Raw genomic sequence first — 11,664 nt, forward strand, 5'->3', positions numbered from 1 at the left:
TAACTCAGCTTTTAAGTAGCTGTAGTTGAAATTTCAGGCCTGCACTGTGTTGTGCACAGCTCTGCTTTATAAGCTTACAGCTCAGCATTTGGGGGGAGGAGAGACAGAGCATTAAAAAATCATCAGGAAAAAGAACTGTATGTATTTAAAGTAACTGTAAAGCAAGCCAGGTAAGCAGTCCAAAATTACCAGTACCTCTGCAATCTCATTAAGGAGAATTTGACTGTAGCATTTCCCAGAAACGACCTTTGATGAGATAATTGCTAATATTAATGTTTCCTATCCTGAGTAACATTTCTATACAAGCTGGTTTAAATAAAACCAGAATTCAACTGACATCAATTCTAAATGCCAAAATCCTGTAAGTCAGGCCCTTGCCAGGAATTAGCCTTCTGTGGGTGAGCAGCACTAGAGGAAACAAATCACTTTTGTCATCAGCACTGTATTTTATTCTGTGGTTTTGGTATGTGAGTAACAAAAAGAATTAAAGCTAAGACATCTTCTAGGTCCATGAAGTTCCCAATACAACTGAACCCTGTAATACCAGAAGCAGGTTCAACAGAACTTCATTAAATTCTTGAAGTCCTAACTACCCTGCAAGAGGAAACCATAAGGCTCCAAAATGGCATTAAAGTTATACACACAAGTTCAGCTTTAAACCAGGGCCATTAAAAAACATGATGATCAAGTACTAATTTATTTGGTTTAATTCCTTACTTTCTTCTCTCTACCAACAGCATGATATCAGCAATTTCTGTTAAATCAGTGCAAGAGGAAAACACTAACTGTATTGGTTTCACCGTTACAATGTACCTGAATGTACTGTGCATTTTACTTCTTCACCAAAAATTTGGTGATATCACAGGCATACTTTGTAGCTAAAGACTTTCTCTTCAGCTGGCTTCTTTCCTTGGCCTGTTTTGCAGTTCTCTGCAAAAGAGAGAGACAGGTTCAGTGAGTATTGATACTTGGAAACATGTCCAGCAGAAAGCATTAGCTCACAGTTAAACTCCAGTCTGTCTTTGCACTAGACAGCATGATGAAATGCAAATGTGTAGTGAGAGTCCCTACAAAATCTATGTGTTGGATAAGTGGGTCCTAGTTATTCCAAATGAGCCACAGCTGTGAAGTCCTTAGTTGGGCAGCAGCTGTGGCTTGCAAAGATAGCTGGGATAAAAGGGGTTGGGTTGAGAGCCCAGGAGGAGCCCCTGTGAAGCCATGAGGAACTGCACAGCAGAGAAGAGCTACATGGTAGAAAACCAGCTAGAAGGTATGGACTTTAAGATGGGACTCTGGAAATATGAAATACAATAAGATAACAACAATCATTGGTGACCCTGACGTGATGGAGGTATGCAGCCTGAAGAGCTGTGGAGATGGAGGTATGCAGCCTGAAGAGCTGTGGAAAATAGGACAGCCTGAGAGCTGTAGCAGCCTGAAAAGCTGTGGAAGATTGTGTGTATTGTACTTGTGTGAGGCCTTTGAGTCTTGGGATAAAACATGTATTGTAAAGGAAATTAATATCTTGTACTTGAATATCTATATTGTATTTGAATAGAAAAAAGGGGGACAAATGTTTATTATTATTTTCCCAAATCCAGAGGAAACTGTCATATTGTAATAGTTCATTGCTGCATTTCCAGCTTGGGTGTATGGGAGGGAGAGGCTGTGAGCACTGGAGTTCTGGAGCAGGGCTGAGGAGGAGCCTAAGTGCATTTGCCCCTGCTGTTCCCTGTGAGAGGGCCAGCATTCCTGGCTGCACACACTGACCTCCCTGTGGCAGGCTGTGCACAGGGTCTGAAGGTTCTCCAGGGAGCACTGTCCTCCTCCACTGTACACGGGCTGGATGTGATCCACCTGCCAGAACTGCCCCTCGGCCGGGCTCCTGATCATCTCATTCAGCTGCAGCACAAAAGCACATGCCAGGGGTGAGACACTCCTCAGCTACATGGACATGCTACTGTAGGAACAAAGAAATTCTGAGAAGTAGCTAGGTACAGTCTTCATCAGGATAAAGAAAGCCAGCCTTGCCCTTTTTTAGTTACTCCCACTGGACAGGCAACAACTCTAAGTAGCTGGCATGTTTTCAGCCAGTCCTGGCTGTACATGCACCTCCCTACAGAACCAGAGCTCTGACGCCTTTTAGAGATGTTAGAAGACAACAGGATTTAGTTAATTTAATTGTTTTTAAGGACTTGATTTTCTTGTTCTGTTGTTGGTGCTAAGTTACCTTTCTATCTTAAATCCGTAAGAACATTTTTGGCTGTCTCTGAACTCTATACCCAGACCAGCTGAAACCCCAGAACCATCACCTGCCCAAGGGGAAGGTGAGACATCCAAGAGCTCTCCAGAAGCTGCTTCCTCTGGCTCCTGGGTGCATCCCTGACGCTGAGGAAAAGCTCCTGGGCGTTGTTGTGGCAGGCCTGGCACACGCCGTGCTCGATGAGGAACACCCTGGAGCGCAGGTAGGCCTGGCTGGAGCGGATGCAGAAATCCTCCTGGCAGCCGTGGCAGCAGAAGCGCGTGTCCCAGGCCGGGCCGCCGCCAGGGGGCTCCGCTGTCGGCCGCTGGCAGCTCAGGCACAGCGGCGTCCCCTGCTCGTCCAGGGCCTGCAGATACCCTCGGGACGGGGAGGGGCCTCCAGCATCAGTCTGCCCTGCAGGGAGGGCTGAGGGAGCATTCCCAGGTTCTGGAAGCAATCTGATGGCAAAGAACAAAGTACAGCTCTGGAAAAGTGATGTATTCAGCAGCGAGTTCATGGGGGGTTTATGCACTTTGTATTTCAATTAGGTATCTTTTATGTTCTGAAAAATCGTTTTAGCTGAAATAACACCTTGCTCAGATTGATACCTGCACAGTGCAAATCCTTTACTTGGTTTACATTTCTATTTAAACAAAATTTGGCAATATAACAAGGCAATTTTTCTTCTGCACATCTTACTACACTCAATTACTAGCTGAAATAATGCTGTATTTATAAAGACATGGTGATTTCTATCAGGCATGTACACATACAAACACATCCAGGTTTCTCTTTACAATCTCCATGGCTGGCTATGAATCTCCTACTTAAAGTAGAATACACAGTGCTTGTTTAATAAAGTCTTTTTAAAAGGGCAATTCCTGTTTAGAATTTTCACTTTGTTCCCATTTTTTTTAAATTCTGAGGCAAAATAGGAGCAAATTCGGTGTCCTCAATTTGATGTTGACCTCACAGGAGGGCTGAGCTAACATTCTTTTCTGTAACTGAATCTCATAACTATTCTCTTGTTTTATGTTAGTCAGACTCAGTTAATTAGCAGCTCTGTCAGCAGACAACAGATGAAATCTAAATTGTTAGAATAAAACAGAGCTCATTAGCACTACAGCAAGTTTCTTATCTAACTACTGTACTTCAGCAAAGCAGACAGTCATAGCAAATAATTTTACTACCATTAAAAAAAATGTGGCAAAAGAACTTAATTATGCTATTGCATTAACAAACCTACTTTGTGGGTGGTTTAGGAGCAGCACCTTTGTCCAGAGAAGCCCCCATTTCCTTGGAGATGAGGCGAACGCTGCCCCCACTGCTGCTGGCCTTGGAGAGCGAGGCTGCTGCCACATCCTCCCTGGTCACATACCTGAGAGAGTGACAAATCCTGTCAGCACAGGGAGCAGCCTCCCCCGAGGAACAGCACTCTGGGCTGCAGCAACATTGGTACAGCACATTCTCTTCACACATTCCTCATTTTCTGGATGAGAAATGAAGAAAGTTTGGCAAAACGTGCTTTATATACTTCCATATTAAATACCTTTTTCTAAAAGTGAATTCTAACCAGTGAACAGGTAATTTGGTTTGTGTATAACAATTAAAAAATGACTGCAGTTTGCCTGCCAGTGAAACTGAAAGGCATTTTGTTTTAGTTAGGTGATGTCTCAGTGACACTGGATAAGCTCTGGAGGACTCCTTGCTCCATTAGTTATGTTTGATCTCCCTGCTTTATCTTCATGTGAAACCCTGTAAAAAACACAACTGCTCTTAGTTAAAAACTTAAAATTGCTTCACAGAAACCACTATTCAGACAACTGAACATCTGCCAAACCCTACACCCCACCCTACAAGGCTGCTGTAGGTCCTGGTAGGTTTTCTAACACCATTCACAGATTCTTCCTATACTTCATGGAAGGACACAATCAGGCAAGAGGTTAAACACTTATTACCCTCTGCTTCTGATACTACTGGAATTACAAACTATTTATTTATTACATTCTTACCTACAGCCAAAATAGAGTCACCCTGAGGAATTTAACAGTAGGGATTGAAGGGAATGAGGTGGTTTTAGATGGTTTGCATGACATGTTCTCTGCAGAGCAATGATAACACTGAAGCTACAAATGTCTGTCAAGGAAAACCACATCAGAGAAGAAAGGGAATCAAAGGTACATTTAAGTTTTAACAAGGATCAAACCACAAGCCCTTTTCAGTGACACTCATCATAGAGAGCCACAGTTTTGACAAATGTCATCCACAAAGAACAGAACTGCTTAAAGAAAAAACAAGAACTGAAAGGGTTCAAGTTGGCTGTGAATTATGAATAAAACATTATCTCACTGATGGCAACTAATGATTTATGTCTGCTTCCAGGTGGGGAGAAACAAGATGCTTTGACCTTACTTTTCTGTTGTGGTCCTGAGGTTAGGGTTTTTCCTTTTAAAACATCTGGCAAGTTCCAGATGCTGAAACATGCAGTGCAGCAGAGCCAGAGCAGCTGCTGAATGGGGCACAGAGCTGGGCAGGGAAGGAGACACTTCCAGCAGATTCACCAACATGCCTGCCTGTCTGTCACTGTGACAAGCAATCACTGAATGTCCAGTTCACACTTAGCATCATTCCACTGAAGGCCACATTAAATAAATTAAACTTTCTGCAGTAATTACTAGGAGGAATTAAAACCAAGCCCCACATACCTCTTTGTGCTGCTGCCCACTGACTGCTTTTTAGACAGCTCCTCTGCAGCATGAATGGGACTACAGAATATTTGACCACTTTTTCTGACAATCTTCTGTTTCATTGCTGTTAGATGAGTCCACTCTTTCACAAACCTCAGGATCTGGCAGAGAACATGACAGTCAGCATCAGGACAGGCTTTGCCACAGATTAATGCATTCTAGCCTGGCTGGAAACAGCTCCTACAACCAGAGATGATACTTTCACTCTTCACACCTCTCATCTGTGGAACCCTTCAGTAGCTGCTTCACACAACAGCTGGTTCAATCTGTCAGGTATCCCCATGACAAATTTAAACTCCAACCTTGCTGGAGAACCTACAGAAAGAATCAGTTTTATTCCTACATGATGGTTTTCTGTTTGAAAAATCAGATTTTAAGTTAAGCAGAAAATATTTCCCCATCCGGTTTAAATCTGGATTTTCTTACTTGAGTACTTGTGTTTGCAGTGTCCTTCTCAAATCCCATTATGAATGGGATCTTTATTCCAAAATTAACTGAATGTCTCTGTGGAGCTGTGCCTGACTGTTTGAAAACTGTTAGCAGACCAAAGGGACAGTGAGAGTGAAGGCCTGCTCAGGCCTGCAGCTCTGATACATCTAGAACATTCTTATTTAGAGTGTGCTCCATTTCATTCTGAACCTTTAAGAAGTTATTTTGTTGACTTATGAAAGTTAGAAACTAATCCTGCAAATGAGAAATGAAATGATGCCTGGTTAATTCCTTCTACTGCAATGTGAACAGGAGGCACAATAATTTGCCAGAGTAACAGACTCCATAATTAATATTCACACCAACATCTGTAAGATTGCTTTGATGAAACTGTGCCTATATCCCAAGGCTTGGCAGTATTCTGCATTTATTTTTGTAAGAGCAAGTAATCTTCTTCTGCATTAAATATTATGTTGCTGTGCCAGCAGAACTTGTTCTTACCAATGCACGATTCTTTTTGTTCTGGAAAGCCTCTGGTAAATCTTCCCAGTTATCCAGCTGTATGTCCAGTGGAATGAAATTATGATGCAGTGGTTCACCATCCTGGACAAACAAACAGCTTTGTTTACAGATGCAATGTAGCACAATGTAGAAAAGTAATCTGTTGCAAGTGAATTCTCCTCCCTTCCTACTAAATTTAGTCCCTCAAGGTCAAATTTTTCCAGAATTAACAATAAGGCACAGACATAACAGCAAAAATGCAAGGAAGATTATTCATATTAATCTACCTAAAAGTAACAAGGCTGAACATTTTAACTTTTAATAGATCTGATTTTTCCTTGCAGATAGTTCAGACACACAAACTGCCTTAAACAGAAATTACAATCCTCTTGACTGAATTCTAAGGGAAATGAATGATTAGAGATAGGAGAATGTCACTTCATTAAAATTTAAAATAAGAATTCTTGAACACTGTTTATCATACTTCTTTTTAATGTCTGAAGAAGTTCTCCACTTAATTTTTAAAGGAATAAGTTGTCCAGTGGGTACATCTAGCCAAGGAACTTATTGATGCCAAGGAACTTATGCACAAGCATTTGACAGGAGAAGCAGAATTCCCTGGGGTCTCACCATTCAGCAGGTTTTGTGCAGTATGTGGCACCATGAATCTCCAATCCCAGCAAAACCCAAACTAGACAATTGTCCAAAACCCACCCCAAATGCATCTTTGTCTGAATACAACATGTGAAGCTAGGCAGCAGCATACACTTTAAGTACATATAAAACATTTTCAGATACAAGAGGACTTTTAGACTCTTTTTGACTTTTCCCAGCTGCATCAGCCTCACAGAAATGTCTTATCTCAAAGGCTTGCCCTCAGTTATCTGTGCTGCTTCAGTGGCACATGCACACACTGATTCACTCAGTGAATTGGAAGAAATCTTCCCACTGAACTTTCCTATCACTTGAAAGAAGAAATTGGCAAATCCTGACCTCCTCTTGAATAATGACCTGGAAGATTCCCAGCTGCTGGTTTCTGTACCCAATTAATTAATAATAATGGGCTTTATTAAAGAAATTACTAACTTACACATAGCACCAATGCTGAGCTTTCTGAAGATTGGTGGCAATGTTTCATTTACTTAGTGTGTCAGGATTTACTGTCATTTTTTATTTTAATTTTGAATGCTATTCTATTCAAGTTATTTTGTGGTAAGACACTAATACTAAAAAAGGAATTTTAAACAGCTGTCACTGGAATTTCTATTCCAGATGATTTAACATATTAGCCCAATTCTGTAAAACAAGAGAAGTGTTGGGATTTATGTATCTAAGGAATTATTGCTTAATTCCATTGAGAAAAAGAACTAGAATGATAAACTACCTAATTTTTGAACATTTCAGTTAATACAAAAATATTAATGCTTTTACAGCAAACATAGCAAAGGAGAGCATACAGAAACATCTCATAGAGCAACGTTCTCCTTTGCAATTTTAAATAACAATACCTATGCATATTTCAGTTTTACCTTTGTGTAGAGGTGGATTCTGTCAGTATTCCTGCTTGCACAGAACATAAGCCCACCATATACTTGGAATGTGTCTGATTTATCTACAACAGAAAAAATGTTGGCATTAAAGATTCATTAATTCTACTCCGACATTAAAAATAATATTTAATATTTATCTAATTCCATAACAACATAAGGTGCAGAGCTCAAGCAGCAAGCTCTGAAGGTATTTGTGTATTTTATTTTTCTGTTTCTCCTGGATGACACATCATCTGTTTGCCTGTCTGTCCTGAGTTGCAGTAAAAGCATCCACACTGCCAGCTGCTGGTTTGTCAGTCCTGAAGTCAGTCAGCTCTGGTTTGCTCCTGGAGCTGTGTGGAAAGGCTGGGCTTATCCAGCATCCAAATTCAACAAATGGCCCAGGCCAGAATGAGAAAGTCCCATGCTGGTGTTTGTAGTTCAGTGTTTCAGAGGTGTAACTTTTTATTTAAAATACATTTTTCATGCCAGAGGCATTTAAACCAGTTTCACAATGGGATAGAACTGTTCTTTCAGAGTCCCACTTTACCTTCTCCACATTCTTTTTCACTTTCTTCCTTTTCAGTGCCAACAGTTTCCTGTTCTCTGATTTCAAGAGATTTCTGGGGTCCCAGTTCCCCCAAATTTCCTCTTCTGCCTTCAGCACTGCCCTCTGCTCTCTCTCCATCTCTCCTGGGCTCCTCTTCCTCAGTCTGGCTCCTGGGAGCTTCACCATTTCTCTCACCTAAAGACAAAGAAAGAAGCAAAGCAATGATTTGTGTCACCTGGCAGGCACCTAATACCACACCTGAGACAGGAACTCATCTCTGAAATACAAAGAAATGGCACTGCATTCTCTAATATTATTATGCTGCAACCACTTAGGAAGTTAGAGCTACCTTTAATGGTAGGAGAACAAACACATGGAACAAAGCTTTTAATTTTTGTAATCCCGAGTGCCCAGATTAATACATATGAAATAAACAATGCAGTTAGCAATTCTATATTATATACAGTTACTGTATACCATAAACACACAAAGTAGTTTCCCAAGGCATTGATTTATAGCTGTGAAACTCAGAAGTTGTCCTTATTTGAACAAGCCCAGAGATTTAAACAAATAAAAAAGGAAGCAAAATGAACCTTACCAATTGCTTTGCAACTGAAATGACAAATATTGGCATTTATGTATAAAAATGCTTCATTAATTTTCCAGATAGCTTAAATAAATTCAGTAAAACAAATCTACTGTGAGCTGGTGGAGAAAGAGAAGCCATGTTTTCTGGATAATGTCTCTCATGACAAATACACAATGCTCAGGTTAATAAAACTCCAACACCCCACTGCTTAGTTTTGAAAGGTGAAGAAAAGTATTGCTGTTTAATTGTATTCAGAATAACCATAAACCTCAAGGAAGATGAGAGGGACAATTGCTGCAAACAAAACAAAGGATATAATCTTCCTTATGGAATTTATAACCTGTTAACATTTTATGGGTATTTTTCACTTGTTTCAAGCTAGACTCATGTGAAAGATCCTTGGGGGAAGCAAGATTAAGGAGTATCATATTTTCCTGGACTTCTGTGCAGTCATAGGTTTAAAAAAATTGTATTTATTGAGCCTGATCACCACTGAAATGAAAACTGCACCTTTCCCTCTGCAGCACCCCTTACTCACCATCCCTGCTCTGGGGGCAATGGCACATCTCACAGTAAGGCAGCAGAGCATTGTTAGTGTAGGTGCAGGCACTGCAGTGCCAAACTTCATTTAAATCTGTAATTTCACTTGAAGTATTTAAGCCACAAGGACGGAGTTCACTGTTTTCTTCTGGAAACAAAGAAGGCTTTTTTCCACTCAGAGGTGTTTTCTTTTTATTACTGGAGCTGACTGGGGTCGATCCACTTATGCTCTTTGCTCTTTTGGCTTCATGTTCACAAGTATCTTCATCACAAACTGCCTGCACCTGACTTATCCTTGTGGAATCCAGGTTTTCATTGCTCTTCTCTGCACCCTCTTCTTTTGTGCCTGCAGAAGATTCTGAATCATTGCATAACAATTCATCACCAGAAAATCTTTTGCGTTTCTTCTCCGTGGAGGATTTGGGGGAAAAGAAGGAACGGATGTCGTGCTGTCTGTCCTTTTCAAACTGGGGAGAGGAAAGGAATAGGAATCACAGAATCATTTAGGTTGGAAAAGACCTCTAAACCCCACTTGTTGTGACTGCATCAGAAACTGTTAAACAAAAGATATCTTTAACAAAAGATAACTTCAAGAACAAACAGTGAGCAGAAAAAACAATTCAACATTCCTCTTCTGATTCCAGAAATGTATTTTCAGTATTCTCCTGGAAATTCTGAAATGGCACTACCAGAAAACAGATACACAGAACTGATAAGCTGTGTGCTTTTTATGAAGATTTTCATTACACTGTTTTAAATATTATTCCAATTAATTCAGCACAGTTAGCAAAGATGTGATTTGAACAGAAATTACTTGGTCTTATCTGATTCTGAGGGTGGCTCAGTCACCTAAACATAACATAAGGACCCATCAGAAGATGTAGATGACATTTATTCCCCATAGAGCAGTTTTCCCAACTTCACCTAAGTTTTTAAATGAATTTACATTACTTTTTTCTATTTATTTGATGTTTCTCCATTAGTAATGTCTGAAGTGCAGAGAAAGCTGAAGCAAATGGCTGCTACGATTTTTTTAAAATTAAAGGAAACAGAAAAAACAAAGTTTCAAGTCTTACATGCGTAAATAAAAGTTCATTTTGGGGATCTTCTAGATTTTCATTTGGGGTCCAGGTTTCAGCAAAACTCAAAAAATCCCATTTGTCCTTATCCCCTTCTTCAGCCTGCATTTTCTCTTTCTTGCCATTCAAGGTGCTGCCTGTGACTTTGGCCTGCAGGAACACAATAATGGTATTTAGCACACTGCAACCAGTGAAGCTGTACACAAAATTTATTTTATTATAGAAAAGTATTTATTGAAGATAAAAGAGAATATATACACTCTGTACACCCTCTAACAGTCTTAACATGTTTTGCTTGGCATGTGGAGACAAATACAGGCAGAATTATTTAGTGACAGAACATGTAAGGTAAATTGATGTTGAATTACTGAGCCCCACCTCATGAGGAGGAGATTCATAATGCACCAGGCAGGATGAGCTTTAAGGACCTTTCCAACCTAAACCATAACAACAATTGGGTGATACTTGTGGAAAATGGCAACCAAAGAAAAGATTAGTGTAATCTTGGATCTACTGAAAAAGAATTATCTGAGAATGCCTCTTCATCTCAGAAAGGAAGCTTAGTTTAGGCATAACATTCATTCCATTAAAATAAAACAACTCACAACAAATTCTAGCTGTTATGAGTGAGCAGAATGCCTGAATGCCTGAAAATTGTAGACTGAGAAACAACAGCAATGAAGAGCTGGAAGATAAAACAACCATCTCCTGTGGATAGGATCCCTCCCATTCCCCTTGACAAACACTCATTATCTTTGCATCCCCAATGAAGAGCAAAAAGCTAGAAAAGACTAAATCAGAACAAACACAGACACTTTGATGATCAGCAAGTGTAGGTATATCACTGTCTCAGAGAGTGTTCCAGACAAACAAGACTGTTGTGGCACTGGAGTGCTGCCCCAGCCCAGCAAGCTCTGCCTGTGTACTTCATACAAAGCACTGTGTACTTCATACAAAGATTCTGCTTATGACACAAAACTGATTAGAGACGTTTCATGCTTTTTATACTCTGCCTTGTAAGCCACTGAAGAACACCAGTGTCACTATAAAATATCCCAGATTGTTTTCCAAGCACACGCACCTTGCGGTTGAGCATGGCCCACATGAAGGTGTCCATGGTTCCCTTGGCAATCAGGAAGTGAATGTTCACTGAGCTGCACTGCCCAATGCGGTGTGCTCTGTCTTCTGCTTGCTTAATGTGGCCTGGATCCCAGTACAATTCAGCAAACACAACGTGAGTGGCAGCAGTGAATGTTAAACCCTAAGCAGAATAAGTAGAAGCACTCTTTAAAAAAAAGATACCACACACAAAAGCTGATTATCTTTAGCTTTAACAAGCTACAGGTTGTACAGGACATCTTTGTATGGAAATAAGAGGTGGTCCTCAAGAGAAGATGGGTTTATTTTACTGATTCCTCCTTGTGCCTCAGATTCAAAAAATATTTCAACATTGTGCAA

General features: G+C 40.3%; 1 protein-coding gene across 3 annotated transcripts in view; it reads right to left on the reverse strand.

The window, feature by feature from the left end:
• Positions 1-433: 433 nt before the first annotated feature.
• The window catches only part of ZRANB3 (zinc finger RANBP2-type containing 3), a 40,406-nt gene continuing 29,175 nt past the window's right edge, over positions 434-11,664 (reverse strand). For 2 of the 3 annotated variants that reach the window (XM_058027531.1, XM_058027533.1), the window contains exons 11-20: positions 11,288-11,467; positions 10,204-10,356; positions 9,126-9,594; positions 7,999-8,193; positions 7,449-7,531; positions 5,920-6,021; positions 4,948-5,090; positions 3,489-3,620; positions 2,313-2,700; positions 1,540-1,902 (exon numbers count right to left, since the gene is read on the reverse strand). In XM_058027531.1, coding sequence (XP_057883514.1) covers positions 1,540-1,902; positions 2,313-2,700; positions 3,489-3,620; positions 4,948-5,090; positions 5,920-6,021; positions 7,449-7,531; positions 7,999-8,193; positions 9,126-9,594; positions 10,204-10,356; positions 11,288-11,467 — 2,208 coding nt within the window. Of the gene's footprint in view, positions 931-1,539; positions 1,903-2,312; positions 2,701-3,488; positions 3,621-4,947; positions 5,091-5,919; positions 6,022-7,448; positions 7,532-7,998; positions 8,194-9,125; positions 9,595-10,203; positions 10,357-11,287; positions 11,468-11,664 lie in introns of those variants that run through there. The other variant, XM_058027532.1, reaches the window with a different exon arrangement.

Source organism: Melospiza georgiana, chromosome 7, assembly GCF_028018845.1.
Source record: "Melospiza georgiana isolate bMelGeo1 chromosome 7, bMelGeo1.pri, whole genome shotgun sequence".
NCBI lineage: Eukaryota > Metazoa > Chordata > Aves > Passeriformes > Passerellidae > Melospiza > Melospiza georgiana.